Source organism: Lissotriton helveticus, chromosome 2_1, assembly GCF_964261635.1.
Source record: "Lissotriton helveticus chromosome 2_1, aLisHel1.1, whole genome shotgun sequence".
NCBI lineage: Eukaryota > Metazoa > Chordata > Amphibia > Caudata > Salamandridae > Lissotriton > Lissotriton helveticus.
Window position 1 is genome coordinate 163821802 of NC_136059.1, and position 17350 is coordinate 163839151.

Genomic DNA, 17350 nt, shown 5'->3' on the forward strand with positions numbered 1-17350 from the left:
AAGTGGAGTACTTGGGACACTCCCTTTCTAATGAAGGAGTTAACCCCAAAAGAGATCTGCTGGCCACTCTTGTTCGTATATCCTCTTAGGTACGTTGGTGTACAATGAACCCGAATCTACCATAAGATCAACTTTTCTGTTAGCAATGACAAATTATGCCTTGGGTCTGTGTCTTCTCTTATTATCAAAACATGAAGAGTTGGTTGTAAGAACTTCTTCATTGTCACCCTTCTCGATTTGGGAAGGTTCAACACAAAGGATTCTGTCAAGCCTAAGCAAGCATTCACTATAGTAGGCCTCTTCATTCAACACAGCCACCTTTCCTTTGTTAACATATCGACACATATTAGCAAAATGACCTCTGCGGCCGTATTTCCTGCACTCTTTGCCTATGGCCCAGCAATTTTTTTAATCAGCTGTGTGATATGTACTACCACACTTGCTACACATCATATTGCCAAACTTGCTAGGAAATGGCCTGTTGCCAGAAAAGCCCCTATTACTCTTGCCACTAAATCTGGTGGGCGCAGCCACTTCCCCTTCACCTCCTTCCACAACAGATGTTTCCCCTTCACCATTACTGTTCAATTCAGAATCTTTACGATCCATCTCCAAACTCCGACTATTCTACTATCTTTGCTATATCAATGGCATCTTTTAGAGTGGGGTTCTCTGCAGCCCACAGCCGTTCTTGAGTCTTTCTACTTCTGCATTGCACTATCAGTTGATCCTGTATCATCTCCTCAGCCATTGGACCAAATCTACATATGAGGGAAAGTTCACGCAGTCTTGTGACAAAGTAATCAATTGATTCACCACTTCTCTGTGGTTGAGTGTAAAATGTGTGCCTCCTCATGACGATATTTGTCTCTTGTGCAAACCTTTTCTCCAACCTTTTCCGTGCTTCCAGATAGACGTCTTCAATGGGTTGGCCACGTTTGTCAGCGACAGCTGGAAGGTACTTGAAAATTTGTTGTCCCTCTTTACCTAGACTGATAAGTAAAATCACTCTTTTCCTACTAGAGCTAAAATCCTGAGCATCCAACGCCTCAAGATAATTGTCAAAGATGTCAATCCACTCATCCCACTCGATGCTGGGAATGGCAGGTTGAGAAAGAAAATGTGGAGGAGAAGAGACTGCTGTGACATCTAAAGCTGTGACATCCATGATGAAAGGAAGTGAGGGTTGGAATATACAGAAGTACATCCTCTGGCAAAGATAAAAATAATTACACCGAGGTGCATTTTGAGCTTCTCTTTAAGTTTTAGTATCACGCATTTATTTACATGCTCTGTACACGCCCTGGGTGGAACTGGATATAGGAAGTTGGGGCTGTTTGTGGCTCCGTTTGCGAGTTTAAGATCTTGAGGCACGTAGTAACTCTTACATTTTTGGTACTTTGACTTTCTGCTTGTGGTGACACATGCATTTTGGCAAGTTGGGTTCTTTCACGTTATTTTACCCTTGGTTTTATGATTTCTATACACAGTCTGGATAATTCAGTACTTTCATACTTGCAGTATTATTTATGTCAAATCGAATTAGACCTGATGATAACATTTCCTTTGTTTGTAGAGCTATCCCCTGAGGAAGGGCTACGGTTTAGCCCGAAATGCATTGGGATCATTGAATATTGAGAACTACCTTTGTGGATGATATATATTATCAATATTTGGAACATGATGAATTATACATGGAGTAGAATGTATATTCATTAAAGAATGAAGAATCAATGAATCTTGTGGATTGAACTTTATGTGAAGCGTGTTTCAAAACTTTAGACCACGTGTCATGTTCAAGTTGTGCACTGGGGAGCCTACCTCTCATCAGGGGTAGCTTTGTAAAAGATAAAAATACCACTGGACAGCAGTATGTAAAATGTTCACCAATGTTATGTAAATGGACACCAAGAAGCAGAAAATGAGAAGGCTGTTACATTCATAGGCTGAAAAATTAACCAAAATGAACTCAGCATGACTGATCTGGGAGTGTGAGCCGGAGAAAGAATAAAAAAAATAACGTGTGTCTACAGCCTTAAGGTGGGGGGTGGGGGAGGCTCCATCACGAGGGCGCATCACTGGCAGCTGCTCTGATGTCAATTACAAAAGAAATCCTCTCAGCGCGCCTGCTTCACCTTTGAGCGGTAGCGCGTTAAGTCAACTGCTGCCTCTGAGCTTGTCATGTGAAAGCACCTGCTTCACAATCTTCCAGCACCATTAAGCACTAGCTCAGAAATGCGCCACAGTCTTCAAGCTCACACAGTTGCGTTCCGTCGAGGTTCCAGACAAGATACTGCTTGCCCATCAATTAGCAACTTCTGCACTCTAAGCCGTGAAGGACAAAAACGGCACGTTGGGGGTCAATTTTCACACTCTCTTACCCCATAAATGTAGTTATCCTGTTGATGATGCGGAGCGTTGGGGGTCACTTCAGTCGCACTTCCACCCCTCACCCCTCTGCTGAGCCGCGATGAGCACAGGTTCAGTAATAGTGCCTCTGCACACGCAGGTATTGTGCCGCTAACTGTGTGCTGTGCCGGCTGAAGGTCGTCGCCAATAAAATTTTGTAAAGTACTGATGACACGGAGGCAAGTGTCGCTTCAAGAAGGTTTATTCACACAGGCACAAAGTAGCAGCATCCCCCAAGCAGTAACTGACAAACTACTGATGTCGCGAGGCACACCACGTAGCATTCAAATGTTGAAATAGAAGCATTCCACATAGGCGCGCGCCCTCAACATGCGGGACCTCATAACAAAGGGTTGCTATAATTAATTGTCTCCATTTTAAAGGGCTCAGTACCTTCTCCAGAAACTGGGTTAGTTTTATATATTAACCCCTTCAGTGCTGCGCGAATTTCGCTGCAGTGCTGAAGGGTCATAAATCACATTGACTCATGACGGAAATGTTCCGTCATCAGCACCGGAGCACCGACGCTGATGACGGAACCGTTCCGTCATGAGCATGGAAGGGGTTAAGGATGGCAGCTGCGACACTACACAGATATGCGTGATAATGCATTTCAGTACTGTAATGCAGATTACCACACTGAAATGCGTTAGTCTAATTCCTGATGCGTGATACTTGGCAGGACTGAATGTCATGCACTCCTCTGTGTTAGGCCTAAGGCTGCTCACCAACACTACCACTAATAGAGCCCTGTACACTTTTGGGAAACTCCTGGACTCTGTCAGGTATGACCACTTAGTGGCAATATCCTATACAGAGGCAGGTTCTTACAGTCATGAAGAGGGTGTCACTACTGAGGATCACACAACGTGGAACCCGCATTGACTAAGCTTAAACCTTCACACTGAACCGGTAAATAAGTCCGCGAGTGACGAAGCTTCATCCAGCATGACTGGCAAAATACAATCAGCCAATCACACGCAGACATGTAAGGTTGCGTTTCACCCTCACGTGCCTTTTGTGCCGAAGATTTACATAATGTCGTCTCATATTGCACTGCTCCAACCAATGGCTATGGTGTCAGTATGACGTCAATTGTTAGAGTCAGCCAATGAAAAAGAGTCGCTTGGTAGAACTCGGAAGCTGACTTTCACATCTTTTTATTGGTGGAGTTGTGAACCGGTCACTTCCGTGTGCTCCTCTCACTGGCCAATCGGCGTCGCGTTAGCAGGAGGAGCAGGAAGTCCCTTCGCCCCGGCGACCCGTGTTTCGTTTCATTGCTCGGGATTGCAGGGCCTTGCGCAAGCGCAGATCCCTTCTCGTGCTGCCGGATGACTCGGTTGTGAAAGCTTCGGCCGGGATCGTCAGTCAGAGCGGAAAGCGCGAGGCAGAGCCGGCCAGAAACCCGCAGCGAGCACCGGCACCAGCACCGCAGCCATGGCCTCGGGATCCGAGTGAGTGTCCGAGGGAAGCTCGGGGCCGCCTGGGTCCGTGGAGCCGGGGGTCGCCGTGCAATCTTGGGGGGGTCTACTGCCTGGGCATGGGGGCTCTGGGCCTCCAGTTGCTGCTTTCTGCCCGGTGGCGCCCCCAGGCCCGTGTGACAGCGCGGGGGGCGGGCATGTGTCAAGGAGAGGGGGAGGCCGGCTTTCGGGCCTGCTTCCTGCTGTGTCATGTAGGCCCCGGTGCTGCCCACGAGCAGAGGGAGCTGCCTGCGCTCTTTGTGTCACCGGGCTGGCAGCTGTACCTGGGGAGAGGGCCAGGCATCGGAGTTACATGCAGTGGAACCGTCTCCTTTGTCAGAAGGCCCGCAAGTCCCGATGCTATGGGAGCCACCGGCTAGCAGCGTACTGGACCCTATATCCCTTTTAACTCCAACAACTGCCTCTGTAGGCACATTTAGTGGGCATGCACATCCAACTGAAGTCCAAGAAATAGCTCATTGTTTAGCAGATCTGTTATAAGCGCAAACCCGTGCCTGTTGAAATGTATCGGAACCTAAAATACGATGTATCTAAAAAGAATGTTAGAACAGCGGTCAACTTTACTAATACTCTAAGTTTCATCTAAATGTTATAAGGTACTTTGTGCTACCCTCTGTTGACTCGGTAACATCGGTTATAAAATCTATCTACCTCTTGGCGCTGGTTGTTCTTCGCTTTTTAACATGCATCTCAATGCCTGCCCTAGTAGGTGAGGTCGATTTACAGCTCTCTGGCATAAGTCCTAAACTAATGTATAGTAAAGGTACATTCCCACGCAGTCGTTTTAAGGCATGGGCAAAGTGAGCGCTTGCGCAGGGCCCCATCTTAGATCCGACTCTGTTCTGCAGTCTTGCCCTGACGACCTTGCAATTCTTAAACCGTTTTTCTTTGATGTACTTTTAATGTGCGTGATGTGTGAGAGTCTATTACAGACAAATATTTTTCATCCAACATACATAAAACGTTTTTTGGATCCCCAAACACCTCACATATGAGAAGTCGGAGGGTGTCACAGAGAATATTTTCAGTAATGTGTGAGCTCCTGCTCTCTTAAAATATTGAAAACATGCCTCACTATCCCTGAATATTAAATATAAACGCCGTTAGAATTTGGACAATTGTGCTTTTGCACTGTCTGTGATGAGGCCACGAAAAGGCTGGAATTGGATCGTATATATTAGTAGTTACGAATACCCCCACCTCTCAAAAAATAAGTTGAGCCCCCAACACTCATAACATGTCCCAGTTCGGATGTAGGCCCCCACTGTGAACAGTGCATCTCTCTTCACGTTTGTCTGAAAACTAATTTATACAGTTTACACCGGATTATCCAGAAGCAGAATTATAATTTGTTCTGTTTAAGATGAAATCTGTTTCCTCAAAACTGCCTTTTGAATAGGGAAAACACAGGAAGAGGACTTCTTATGAATGTGTTGCTGACTTCACAAACACAAAGACTGATGTTTGGTTCATGTACATACATGATCGATATCTTGACCTGGGCTTACTGCAATTTACTTATTTTTTATTCGATTGTCGCATAGCACGTCCTGTGCATTAGTGTGGCTGTAAAGTCATGAATAACGGTTTCCTTCTACACCAGTTTACTTATCCGAGATATATCGGAGGGCCCACAGGAGAACCTATCGCCGAAGTTTGGCCCCTAAGAACTACATGGTGCCCTTCACATGAATACGCAATTGACTTTAAGTCTTATACAAAGAAAGCTGTAGAAATAGTCTCACCCACATTTGTGAGTAGCACATTTTTATATTTAATTTCCACTGGCTTAAGATAGGTAGTGGGAATGAATACAAATTGGGGTGCTAGCTTTTCGGGTCTTGGCAGAAGCAGAGTGACAGTGCGTCTTTTAAAGGTCTACCATAGTTCGCTATCTACATTTCGAAGGAAGGTTGTTCAGTTGTAAAACACGTGGCATTTTATGGTGATTTGAAGCCGAGTTCTCGGACTCGCCACAGCCAGCCTGTTTGCTTTGTTTGTTCCCTGCGCAGAGGCGCCCTCGGTTTCAGTTTCCTGGCTGTGGTTGCATCATAGCAGGCGTGTCAGCTCTTAACGCTGGTAAAGATAGAATGTGCGCAGATGTTACGGCGCTCGTTTTCAGAATTACTCTTTTTTTAAATTTTCTGATGGGCCAATACTTTGAACATAATGCTTCTGTGAGCCCTTGCATTAGTGATTCCATGTCATATTAACTTCGAGCTGTCCGATGCTGGTCTCCCAGGAGCAGGATGAACACAGCACTTTTCCCCTGTAATTTGATAGGCTGGCGACAGGCGTTGCTGCGCACTGTTTATCCAGCATCATCGCCTGCAGTTACCGAAGCAGGCTGTGGCATCTCCCGTGCCGAAGGGCCTCGATATCCATAGGCTCGACAATGCAGCTTGTTTCAGAGGCTGTTCTCACTCTGATGCCTCGTGTAGTTGTTTTCATGCTATTATGAAATTGGTCATGCCTTTGAGTAGTGCGGGGTAAATATCCACATAGATGGCCTTTATCGCAAACCACACGCTATAATGCTGCTTTATTTTTTTAATACACTGCCTTTTCATCAGCCCTCCACCCACAAAACATAATTTTAAAAGTTAATGTTTTTGCCGCATTCCAGCCGAGTATGTATTCTTGTCCTTTTTATTGTTTAGCTTAGTTCCTAGTGAATTTGCACTGTCGGATGTACATATAGTTTCATTTGTTGAAACCCTCACCATAGCTCGATTTCATAGGCCTAAATATATACGTATATTACAGATTGCACATGGATTTAGCAAGAGCGCATGTTACTTTTTGGCTGCGTTTAATGTGTTAATGAGGTCAGTCTACTTTAATGATTTGATCAGTTTCTTTAGCATTATATTGCACATTCTTAAGCAAGTAAAGAGGTGCCACAGCTTCTGTTCCAGTGATAGTCAATGTCTTTCTGTAACAGTCGTTATCTCAGCGACTTTTTCTGTATTTTAATGTCCATCCTAGCAGACAAAGGACATCGTATACTTTATACTGAATTTTAAAGTCGCTGAGCTGTAATCTAAGCCACTCATAACCCATGGTGGACATTGAATTGTAAATCCTCATCGTTGACCGACCAGAATGTACTTAATATTTGGACTTAAGATTCATGCTCTTCCAGTCAACATTCAACTGCTTTTTGCAAAACAACCCATTGCCTCCTACTTCCAGAACCAAAATCTGTTATCTTGGAAGAAATTTGACCTGTCCATATGAATTTTTACTCAGACCGTTTAACGCTGACTGTCTCGGTTCCTATGACTACTTAGTACAGAGGAGTCCTATCACAATGATAATTTATTAGACCGATTACTCCACCATTTTATAATGTCTTACTCCACCACTGATAAAATTGAGAGCTGCATATCTGTTAATGATTTCTTCTTCCATGCAAGGTTTCCTGTACATGTTACTTTGTACAGTTGTTGATTAGTCACCACTTTCGGAATGTGACTCGTGGTTCATATTAGATGTGAACCTTTTATGAACTTTTATGATACCTTTTATCGAAATAAAGTTAATTGAATATTAGATGTGAAAGCACCTCGCACTTAAGTATATTGCCTGATTTTCCTCTGTATTGAACAAGCAGAACACTGGCTATTTGTAACATTACCATGTGTCTTCTAGAAGTACGAATTGAGGGCTAGTTGAACAGGAGCATCACATTTGGACTGATTTTAAAATGAGAAGCTGTCTGAAGGAATTAATGATTGATCCCTTCAGTAGTTAGCACTTTAAGTTGGTTCATGAAGGTCACAGGTATTCACTTTTTTAAGAATAACCTACTATTTTTCTTTTGAAGCGTATTACGAACTGGTTTGAATGTTGACAACATAATGAAACTGAGGCACAGTCATGCTAAGTCCTTTGGGTCATACATTTTTGGGGAGGTGCACACAGAGCCGCAGGAATTACACAGTAATTATAGAAGGGGTCAGATTATATAGCAGTATTGATTACATTATACAGCAAGAAAGGGCAAATTATGCTTGGCAATGCATTTCAATGTGTGGCAATTTGCTTAATAAGTTTGTCATTTTAACACATTGGTGTCTAGGCGTGGTTTCAATGCATGAGTACCAGTTAAACACTTGAACACAACAATCCTCAATTAAAAGATGACCAGTTAACCTTCACAAATGGTCTACCACAGCGCAGCAGATGTGACATTTTCTGAGGAGCTTTTACCTGTTTAAGCTAAAAATAAGCATTTTTGGCTGAATTATGCAAGCTAAGTAGATAATGATGTAATATCTGATTACTATGGTAAATCCATAATTAAATGGAAAACACCACTGTTACACTATCTCGTAATTCCAATACCCGGACCCTAGAATATAACTTTAGCACATGCCCAAGTTGACTTGACCACAGATCATTAATGCCAGAGCAAACTATCCTGTTCAAGGGCCAGATTGGAATCCAATACCTTTTACCATAGCCCAACCATTGGTTGGCTCATACGTTTCAGATTCCCATAATAAACCCACTTTAGCGTCCAGCATTCAGTTTAAGGGCTCTTGTCAGAAGAACTATTTCAAACTAACAGCATTTATTGCAAACACGATTTAGCTTCTGATGAGTGTCTCGCCTTTCTATACTGCGAAAGTAATGCGCCAGTCTTCCTGTATCCAGACCTAACACTCGTACATCTTTGCATCATTTCATTATTCTGCTACTAGTACTTGGTGCAATACTTAATAGCTAAGGCCTCTTGCATGTAGTCCATGATTGCCTTCTCTTACTACCACCAACCAATATTTTCTTCTAATGATGTAAAATACTAAATATGGCATTTAACTTAAAAAAAACCTTAATGGTACACGGTTATAAGTCTGAGGAAAGATATGTAGAACACAAATCTATTCCGAAAGTGATTGCTAAATACCAATAATACACAAATGCTGCTAAATACCAATAATACACAAAAGCTGCTCGAAACCAGTCATTTAAAAATAGGTACCTTCACAGGAGTGGATATAGTCTGTTCCTTGTGTTAAGTATTCCACTGGTACAAGATGTACGTTGTGTGAAACACATTATGTGCGTCCTATCATTGAAGCACTCTCGTAAGATGGCTGTGCCGTGCAGTTAATTTACAGGGCACTGTTGTAGCCTGACATTGAATAGTGAATGGTAAGAGATGAATGAGATGCAAGCAGGTGTGTGAATATTATTTTCTAAAGGCAGTCACTGAACCACCTAATACCAGTTCTCCTCCCCAACCAAATGTTTCTCCTTCAGTGCTCAGTAATTCATCCATGGGCTTGAAGCTGCTGTTGGTGACTTGATGCCTGTCTCATTTCTTACTGCCCACTAAGGAAGTTTAAGTACAACAACTTCTCCGCCATTTATGACCTATGAAGATGCCATCCATGGCACGGATGGCCACCGTACATGCTTTGCTGTCCATCTTTTGGTTCCCCATACAGTTCTGTGCCACGTGTTAGATGGGGAGGCTTGGATTAACTGTTATCTGTTCATCCAGTGACCGACCAATCGCTGCCACCCACAACTGGTGGGGACACTGGCACAGAAGCACGGCTACTTGGTGAGCAGCGCCACAAAACTGTGCTATTCATAGATCAGCTGTACTCACTCTAAATTCTTGAATGTTCCGGTGTAACTCGTTAATGAATGTATTATTAGCCATTCTGGCAAATGCACCACTCACAGGCACTCGGGAAGCCGTTTCCTTCTCTTGCACGAGTCATTCTTCCTGGAGGAGATATATTGTTAGCTATCTTCCAGGCCTGCAAACTCGTGGCGTGCCTGGTGATCGGCAAATAAGGTCCCAGCTGCAGTTCTCGAACTCCAAAATCCCCACTCATACATACCTACTCTAAATATGGGTCTACATATGTGAAACATGTATCCGGTTTGTGAAATTGAAGATTTTTTAGAAACCGTCAGGATGCATCAGAGGAAGAAAAACTATGGATAGTTGAATGTACAAGGTAGAGCTAATTGCAACAATGTGTAGTTTTCCCTCTTAAAAGCACATTTCCCCTGCCTCTGGTAGAATGCTGTTCGCATTTGGAGATAAATCTGAAGTTGCTGATAAGTTCCAGTTCTCATAGGCATGTTCCTTTCAAGATAAGACTTCAGCACCTGTTTAGACAGCAACTGTCCAAAGCGTGATTCTGAGTGAAACTGGGAGTTTGTAGGCGAAAAAAAACCACGTTTAAACGTTGGAAGGAAGGGTACGTTTAGCCCTCGCATCCATTACCTGACTGTGCATGGGTAAGAACATTGAAAGCAGAGATGCGATCTGAACTTAGAAAAGGTGAATTGTGAGCAATGAATTTGTATGGGAAGGCAACTACTGACTGAATTAAATGGATGGTAATACATGGTAGGCAGTGGAATGAAAAGCACCAATTAATCTCTGGGAATAGGCAAAAGCAAGGTTTGGGGTGGGGGGGGGGGGGAGAGAGAGTCTGGAATGATGGCCTGGGCTGAGTTTCAGGATTACTGAAAAGTAGTTGTTTGCAGATACTGGCAGGAATATTTGTAAGCAGCATGTGACCTAAAAATAACATTTAGACTTTTGTTAACTCTTTGAACTGCACATGCATTAACTAGTTCCTGCATATCCCACCCACATCTCCTTCTTTGAGACCATAGAAATAAGCAATTCAGCATATTATCCTCTAAAGGCTATCTCTGACCCACTTAAATATCACTCCTTCCTTTCATTATAGTTTGGGGGGGGGGGGGTTGCAGCTACTAATCTGAACACCATTCGGGTTAGGCACATGTTTTTTGAAAGGCAATGAAAACTCGCACATAAAAACAATACCTTTTCATACAAATTAAATTTACTTCTTTTCATAGTTCCAAATCTGCAGATGACCTGTCCACTGCAATACTGAAGCAGAAGAGCAGACCTAATAGACTAATTGTTGATGAAGCGATCAATGAGGACAACAGTGTGGTGTCATTGTCCCAGGTAAGTGCAGCTGGCTTCTCTAGTAATTGTGTTGTGGAGCACACTCGTCTAGATCTCAGATTTTGCTTGATTAGTCTCATGTGGCTTTCAATTATGTGTATAACTGATAATTACTTGGAATTAAAGGTATAATCCGTATGGAGAATAGCTTCAGATCCCTAAGGTGAGATAAAATTCAGACCGACAAGTGGTACAGATAAATAAAAGGCAAACATCCGCTCTGTTTTCAATAAATGTTTTCTGCTGGTGCATTTACTGTTATGTGCATAAGCTTTTCCTTTGTTCTGTTATGAGATGGGTAAATCTCACACATTTTCATCTTCTTACTTCTAGAAATTCCAAGCGCATACAGACGGGCTATGTTTTCCTGTTTATGTCCTTTAAGTAGAAATGATTGTTCAGTTCTGTGCATCAAAATTTGTGCTTAAGAAATGGCAGTGGACACTGTGACCAACACTCTGCGATCCCACCTCTCCTTGCAGCTTTGAAACTGCGCAATGTTTTATAAGAGTCCTATAGCAACCGTTCCAGATGCCTAGATTCTTCTACATTGAAGTCTACTTTTCAACACCTCGCTCTATTGTTAAACTGTCCGCTTTATTTCCTGAAAATGTGCATCTTAATGAAGATGATCCGGACAATAAGGAACCATATAATCTGATTCTTAAGCTGCATGTGTGGAACTTCACATGGCCGTGCTGCATCATAACTTAAGCTTTGTCAGTAGGCTTTCAACAGACAGACTTTTAAAAAGATAACCATGCTTTCTAATTCAGGTGGTCTAGAAGCTGTTACAAATTTTTTGAAGGCCATTTTTTCTAGGATACCTTTATTTTGATAAACATCTAATATTGCAGAGCCTTGTACTTTCAACTTCTTTACTTCCTCGCCGTTCAGCTTCGTTGTTTTATTCCACTTAAGTGGTCATGCTGTGCGTACCGTTTGCAGAACAGTCTCAACTATCTTTGTAATGCAAGAGTTTTGCCACCACAGATTTTGTGGGGTCTCCAGATGTGTGGGAGACTTAGCGGGGCTCTGTGCGGTCTCAGGATTGACGATTTGAGGTAACTCTTGTCGAGCTACTTCTGTTTTCCATATTACTAGATAAGATAATATATCATTGCTTTATAAACTCGCAGGCATGCTCACTTCTCGGACATCTTGATCGTTCTTTTGGGTATCAGCCCTATACAATGGAACGTGTTTTTTTTTTTTTGTTTTTTTTTTGGCTAAGCCTTTCCCTTTTTTTTGTAGGTCGAATGTTGCCTTTTCTGCATGCTCAGCTGTGTCCTGTATTCCACCATTTCAGTGTCTGTGTAAACAAATGCATCCTCCATTTTGGCCCTTGATGTGTTTTCTTCATCATTTTCTGTCGCATGGTGTCAGGCAGCCATACTGTTCCCATTTTTGATCATTCAAATCCTTTTATGTGGCGCATCTTGCTTTGGCAGTTTTTTGATGGTTGGGAGTTGTAGCTTAGGCCGCATCTTCAGAAATAGTAGTAGTGCTTGGGTTTGGATTGTTTATCAAATTATTTTCGGGGGGGACAGTGTACCACTTTCATGTACTATGCTGTCGTAACTGTAGTTTATACAGTCTGTAAAATCCCTTTGTGTACTTGTCCCGATCCGCTGTGCTTTCAGTTGATATTCTTCTGATGTTTGACAGAGCCTTATATGGCTGTTAAGTCTCCTGCTATCTTTATTTCTGTATTTTGCTTCTCGTTTTGATTCATATGTTCCCTTTAGTTTTTTGCTCCCTACCATCTTATCAGCTGTATTTGGGGTCCCCATGTCCAGGGATAATTTTGTTTTGTAGTGAATTTTAATGCAGTGCCCCTCACTGGTTTTTGCAGGAAGGCGTCCTAATTAACTTCCACTCTGCGATGTCCGTGTGCTTTGGTTTTTTGGACAGGATTGCAGGAATCTTGGCTGTCGTTCCGAGGGATATGTGTAACTCCATTCAGCTTTCCGCCACCCACCTCCCTCATCCCTTTATTAGCTTAGTAATTGTTGTTCACAAGCGCTTTGTAAGTTGTTTTATTTTTTAGGAGTTATGTAAATGCCATATAAGTTCTTCTTAGAGTAAGAAGACAGCTGTGTGGTGAGATCATTCAGAAACTTGCTGCGTCTTGTGTTTGAATCATGTGTGCTTGTAAGAATGATGAAATTGTAGAATGGATGTCTAATTAATGGCTGACCTGTGTCTCCCCAGGTCGGGTTATTCTATTGCAAAGCACATCCTTTAGTTAGGACAGGCTGGTTTTGCCACCAGCAAAATTCTCAACGGCTTAACATGTAGAGGGATTTGGCATTCACATCCCTCTTTCTTTCTCAATACCGTAGAGGAAATGAAAGTTTTTTTGGGGGTTTTAAGTCTTGTAAAGGCTTTTTGCCATTTGTTAAAATTTCTGCCCATCGTAGACATTATCTGCATCAGCCCCCAAGTCTTGTGTAAGTAAACTAGCTAGTCTTTAATTTGGTACAGTGAAGTGTTCTTTGTTCAGATAATCACCATGAGTAACTGTGATCCCTGGAAACGTGACTGCAATTAAACAATATGGCCTTTTGAATACAACAAACGCTGTATTTACCTAAAAACTTGAAATTGTATTTTTTCTTTTTTGTGCAGGCGAAAATGGATGAATTGCAGTTGTTTAGGGGGGATACAGTTCTTCTGAAAGGGAAGAAGAGGCGTGAAGCAGTTTGCATTGTCCTTTCTGACGATACCTGTTCAGATGAGAAGATCCGCATGAACAGGGTTGTCCGTAACAATCTACGAGTTCGGCTGGGAGATGTGATCAGGTACTAGATTTGTCCACTGTCATTTGTGGCTTTTGAATACCCGAGGCCATCGTGGTCTATTGGAAATGTTTAGTGCTGACCAAGCATTTTTACTTGTGTTCTTGTGACCTAATACGCTAGATGGTTACTATATTTTGAAAGCATAGGGCCTTTTCCTTAATAGATTATCTGTTTGTTCTGTGATTTAATTTTAATTCTAAACTGTGCTGCAGCTGATCAATATGTTAACACAGTAGAAAACCATTGAAGAAGTAGGTGTTAAACTAGAAGGACTTGTTTTTGGGAATCAAGACTCTTGTTTAGCAAAGACTACAGGGCTTTTACATTAGCAATTTGTATCTTAAAAGATTCATTGTCCGTTCTTAAAAAAAATAAAAAAGGAGGGGGGCAGGGAATACATAGTTTTCTAGCAGTGACCTATTTTAAATTACTGCAAATTGGGTGGGTTTTGGCGGAGAGTTAGGATTTGAATGTAACGTTTTGTAATGGGAATGTGAAAATGGGATGGCAACCCAACGAGTGACGATCTGTTTAACAGCCTTTGCCCCAATGTGGGCCTAAGTCGGTGGTATATTGTGGTCTCCATATCTAGCCGCCTTAACATATCGGTTAACTATATTTTCTGTCTTTTTGGGGATGCTCCGCTTTGTCCTCAATGTTTTATATGGTATTTCCTAGAAATGGCAGCAGAACATCGCTCTAGATTGGCAGTAGCTCTGCCACCATTTCTGATTGAGATACCCTTATCCAGTAGCAGAGCAGGAGAAATTTTTGCTGGCATAATAGTGGCCAAATTTAAAATTGATAGTTACCTGCCTACTTGGGCGAAACTAAATATACTTATTTTTTGGTAGATTTACTCGCATTGCTTGTAAACCCCCTCCTCTAAATAAAACATTAATTTTGGAACAAATGTCTTGTTTTATAAGGCCTGCTGGCTTTCTCTGCTCAGTCAGTGCTCTTCAGACAGATCCATTACATTTTAGACGGAGATTTGGCACCATATCCTTTGATATGTACATCACACCTGACTTTAGGCTTTGTCTTATATAATTTAGCTGATACACAAATTTAGTCCATGCATCTTGATGAGATGGTGGTTATAATTAATTGTTCCCATTATCAATGTATTAGTCATTTTAAAATGGTGCAAGCTGAGGAGAGAATGTGGCCTAACGGCTAGGGCGGTTGACCTCTGAGCTGGGGAACTGGATTTGAGTCTCAGCAGGGACGCTCAACATTGTGATTCTTGGCAAATCACGTAATCTCCCCGTGTCTGTCTGTAACATAACTGGTGCTCACATAAAGCACTCTGATGCCTCCGGGTCTAATCCGCGCTACATACAGCTGCACAAAAAAAGCTGCTATGTTTTGGGCTACTAGTGAGCTGTTTCCCCAGACTAAATATATTTTTAGTTAAAGTTAATTTTTTTATGTTGATTGTGACTTTCTGCTGTAAGTACTACCATAGTTAGGTGTTGAACTGTATAATGGGATCTGGAATCGTTGTGTTTTGCACTGGCATTATGTAGGCACCCAGGTGGGTGGTGTTTGGTGTTTGAGGCGGGGTAACGGAGACGTTTTTACTGCTTCTGTGGTGATGGTGGGGACTAGGCGACTGGTTCCTCACTGGCACTGGAGTTAGTACTGACACTGCTCTACTGAAGAGCAAGGTACAGGCAACTGTCTGCCAAGTAGAGCCTGACATGTCAGCCGTAATGGTCCTAATGACAAAGACAAACCTGAACCTTGATTAAAGGATAGGCTCATTAGCAGATAAGGGAGGAAAGATTAGGAGACTCTAAAAAAGTTGCCACCCCATCTTTCCCCCTCAAACAGTCCGGTGAGCTTTAGAATATTGCTGTCAGCCCAGGAATCTTACAGCAATTTCTGATTGACATTGGAACTAAAGTCTGCATCATTGGACAGGAATTTAAATCGCAATATGAGCTTACTAGACTCCGGTGTGAAAAACCTTCAGAGAACAGTCCTAAAGGATATTGCCCTCTATCAATCATTGACACTTATAAAGCGCGCTACATACCCGTAGGGTCTCAAGGCGCGGGGGGGGGGGGGGGGGGGCGGTGCCGCTACTGCTCGAACAGCCAGGTCTTCAGCTTCTTCCTGAAGGAGAGGTGGTCTTGGGTCAGGCGCAGGTCGGTCGGGAGGGAGTTCCAGGTCTTGGCGGCCAGGTAGGAGAAGGACCTTCCTCCTGTAGTCGCTCTTCGGATGCGGGGGACGGCGGCGAGGGCGTGGTTGGCTGATCGGAGGTGGCGTTTGGGAGCGTAGAAGTTGACTCGGCTGTTGAGGTAGCTCGGGCCTTGGTCGTGTAGGGCTTTGTGTGCGTGGGTGAGGAGGCGGAAGGTGATTCTTTTGTTGACGGGGAGCCAGTGAAGGTCTTTCAGATGTCCGGAGATGTGACTGGTTCGTGGGATGTCGAGGATGAGTCTGGCTGAGGCGTTCTGGATCCGCTGGAGTCTCTTCTGGAGCTTGGCGGTGGTACCGGCGTAGAGGGCGTTGCCGTAGTCCAGTCGGCTGGTGACGAGGGCCTGGGTGACGGTCTTCCTGGTCTCGGTGGGGATCCACCAGAAGATCTTCCGTAGCATGCGTAGGATGTTGAAGCACGCCGAGGAGACGTTGTTGACTTGCCTGGTCATGGAGAGGGAGGAGTCCAGGATGACGCCCAGGTTTCGTGCATGGTCAGTCGGTTTGGGTGCGGTGCCCAGGGCGGGGGGCCACCAGGAGTCGTCCCAGGCGGAGGGTGAGGAGCCCAGGATGAGGACCTCCGTCTTGTCCGAGTTCAGTTTCAGGCGGCTGGTCGTCATCCACTCGGCTACCTCTTTCATCCCTTCGTGCAGGTTGGCTCTGGCGGCGGCGGGGTCGTTGGTCAGGGAGAGGATCAGCTGGGTGTCGTCGGCGTAGGAGATTATGCTGAGGTTGTGTTTGCGTACGATGGCCGCGAGGGGGCTCATGTAGACGTTGAAGAGGGTGGGGCTCAGGGATGATCCTTGGGGGACGCCGCAGATGACTTCGGAGGCCTCTGACTTGTACGGTGGTAGGCGGACTCTCTGTGTTCTTCCGTCGAGGAAGGAGATGATCCATTCCAGCGCCTTGTCCTGGATGCCGATGTTGCTGAGGCGCCGTACTAGGGTGCGGTGGCAGACCGTGTCGAATGCCGCGGAGAGGTCTAGGAGGATGAGGGCCGCTGTTTCTCCATTGTCCATCAGGGCTCGGATGTCATCGGTGGCGGCGATGAGGGCGGTCTCGGTGCTGTGGTTGGCTCTGAAGCCGGACTGTGAGGGGTCGAGGGATCCGTTCGTCTCGAGGAAGGCGGCCATCTGCTTGTTGACGATCTTCTCGATGACTTTGGCTGGAAACGGGAGGAGCGAGATGGGGCGGTAATTCTTGAGTTCGGAGGGGTCCGCTGTGGGTTTTTTGAGAAGAGCGCTGAGTTCGGCGTGCTTCCAGCTCTCGGGGAAGGTGGCGGTGTCGAAGGATGTGTTGATGATGTCTCGCAGGTGGGGTGCGATGACAGCGTCGGCCTTGTTGAAGACGTGGTGAGGGCAGGGGTCGGTCGGTGATCCGGAGTGGATGGAGTTCATCGTGCGGATGGTGTCTTCGGTGCTGATCGGGGTCCAGGCGTGGAGGGTGGTGGTGGGGGGTGGTTGTTCGGTCAT

General features: G+C 44.2%; 1 protein-coding gene across 1 annotated transcript in view; it reads left to right on the forward strand.

Annotated features, from left to right (window-relative positions):
* The first annotated feature begins 3571 nt into the window (after positions 1-3571).
* VCP (valosin containing protein) overlaps positions 3572-17350 on the forward strand; it is a 103856-nt gene continuing 90077 nt past the window's right edge. Inside the window, exons 1-3 of the mRNA XM_078674682.1 lie at positions 3572-3863; positions 10755-10869; positions 13501-13673. Of these exons, the coding sequence (XP_078530808.1) occupies positions 3847-3863; positions 10755-10869; positions 13501-13673 (305 nt within the window). The 5' untranslated portion in view covers positions 3572-3846. The remainder of the gene's footprint in view (positions 3864-10754; positions 10870-13500; positions 13674-17350) is intronic.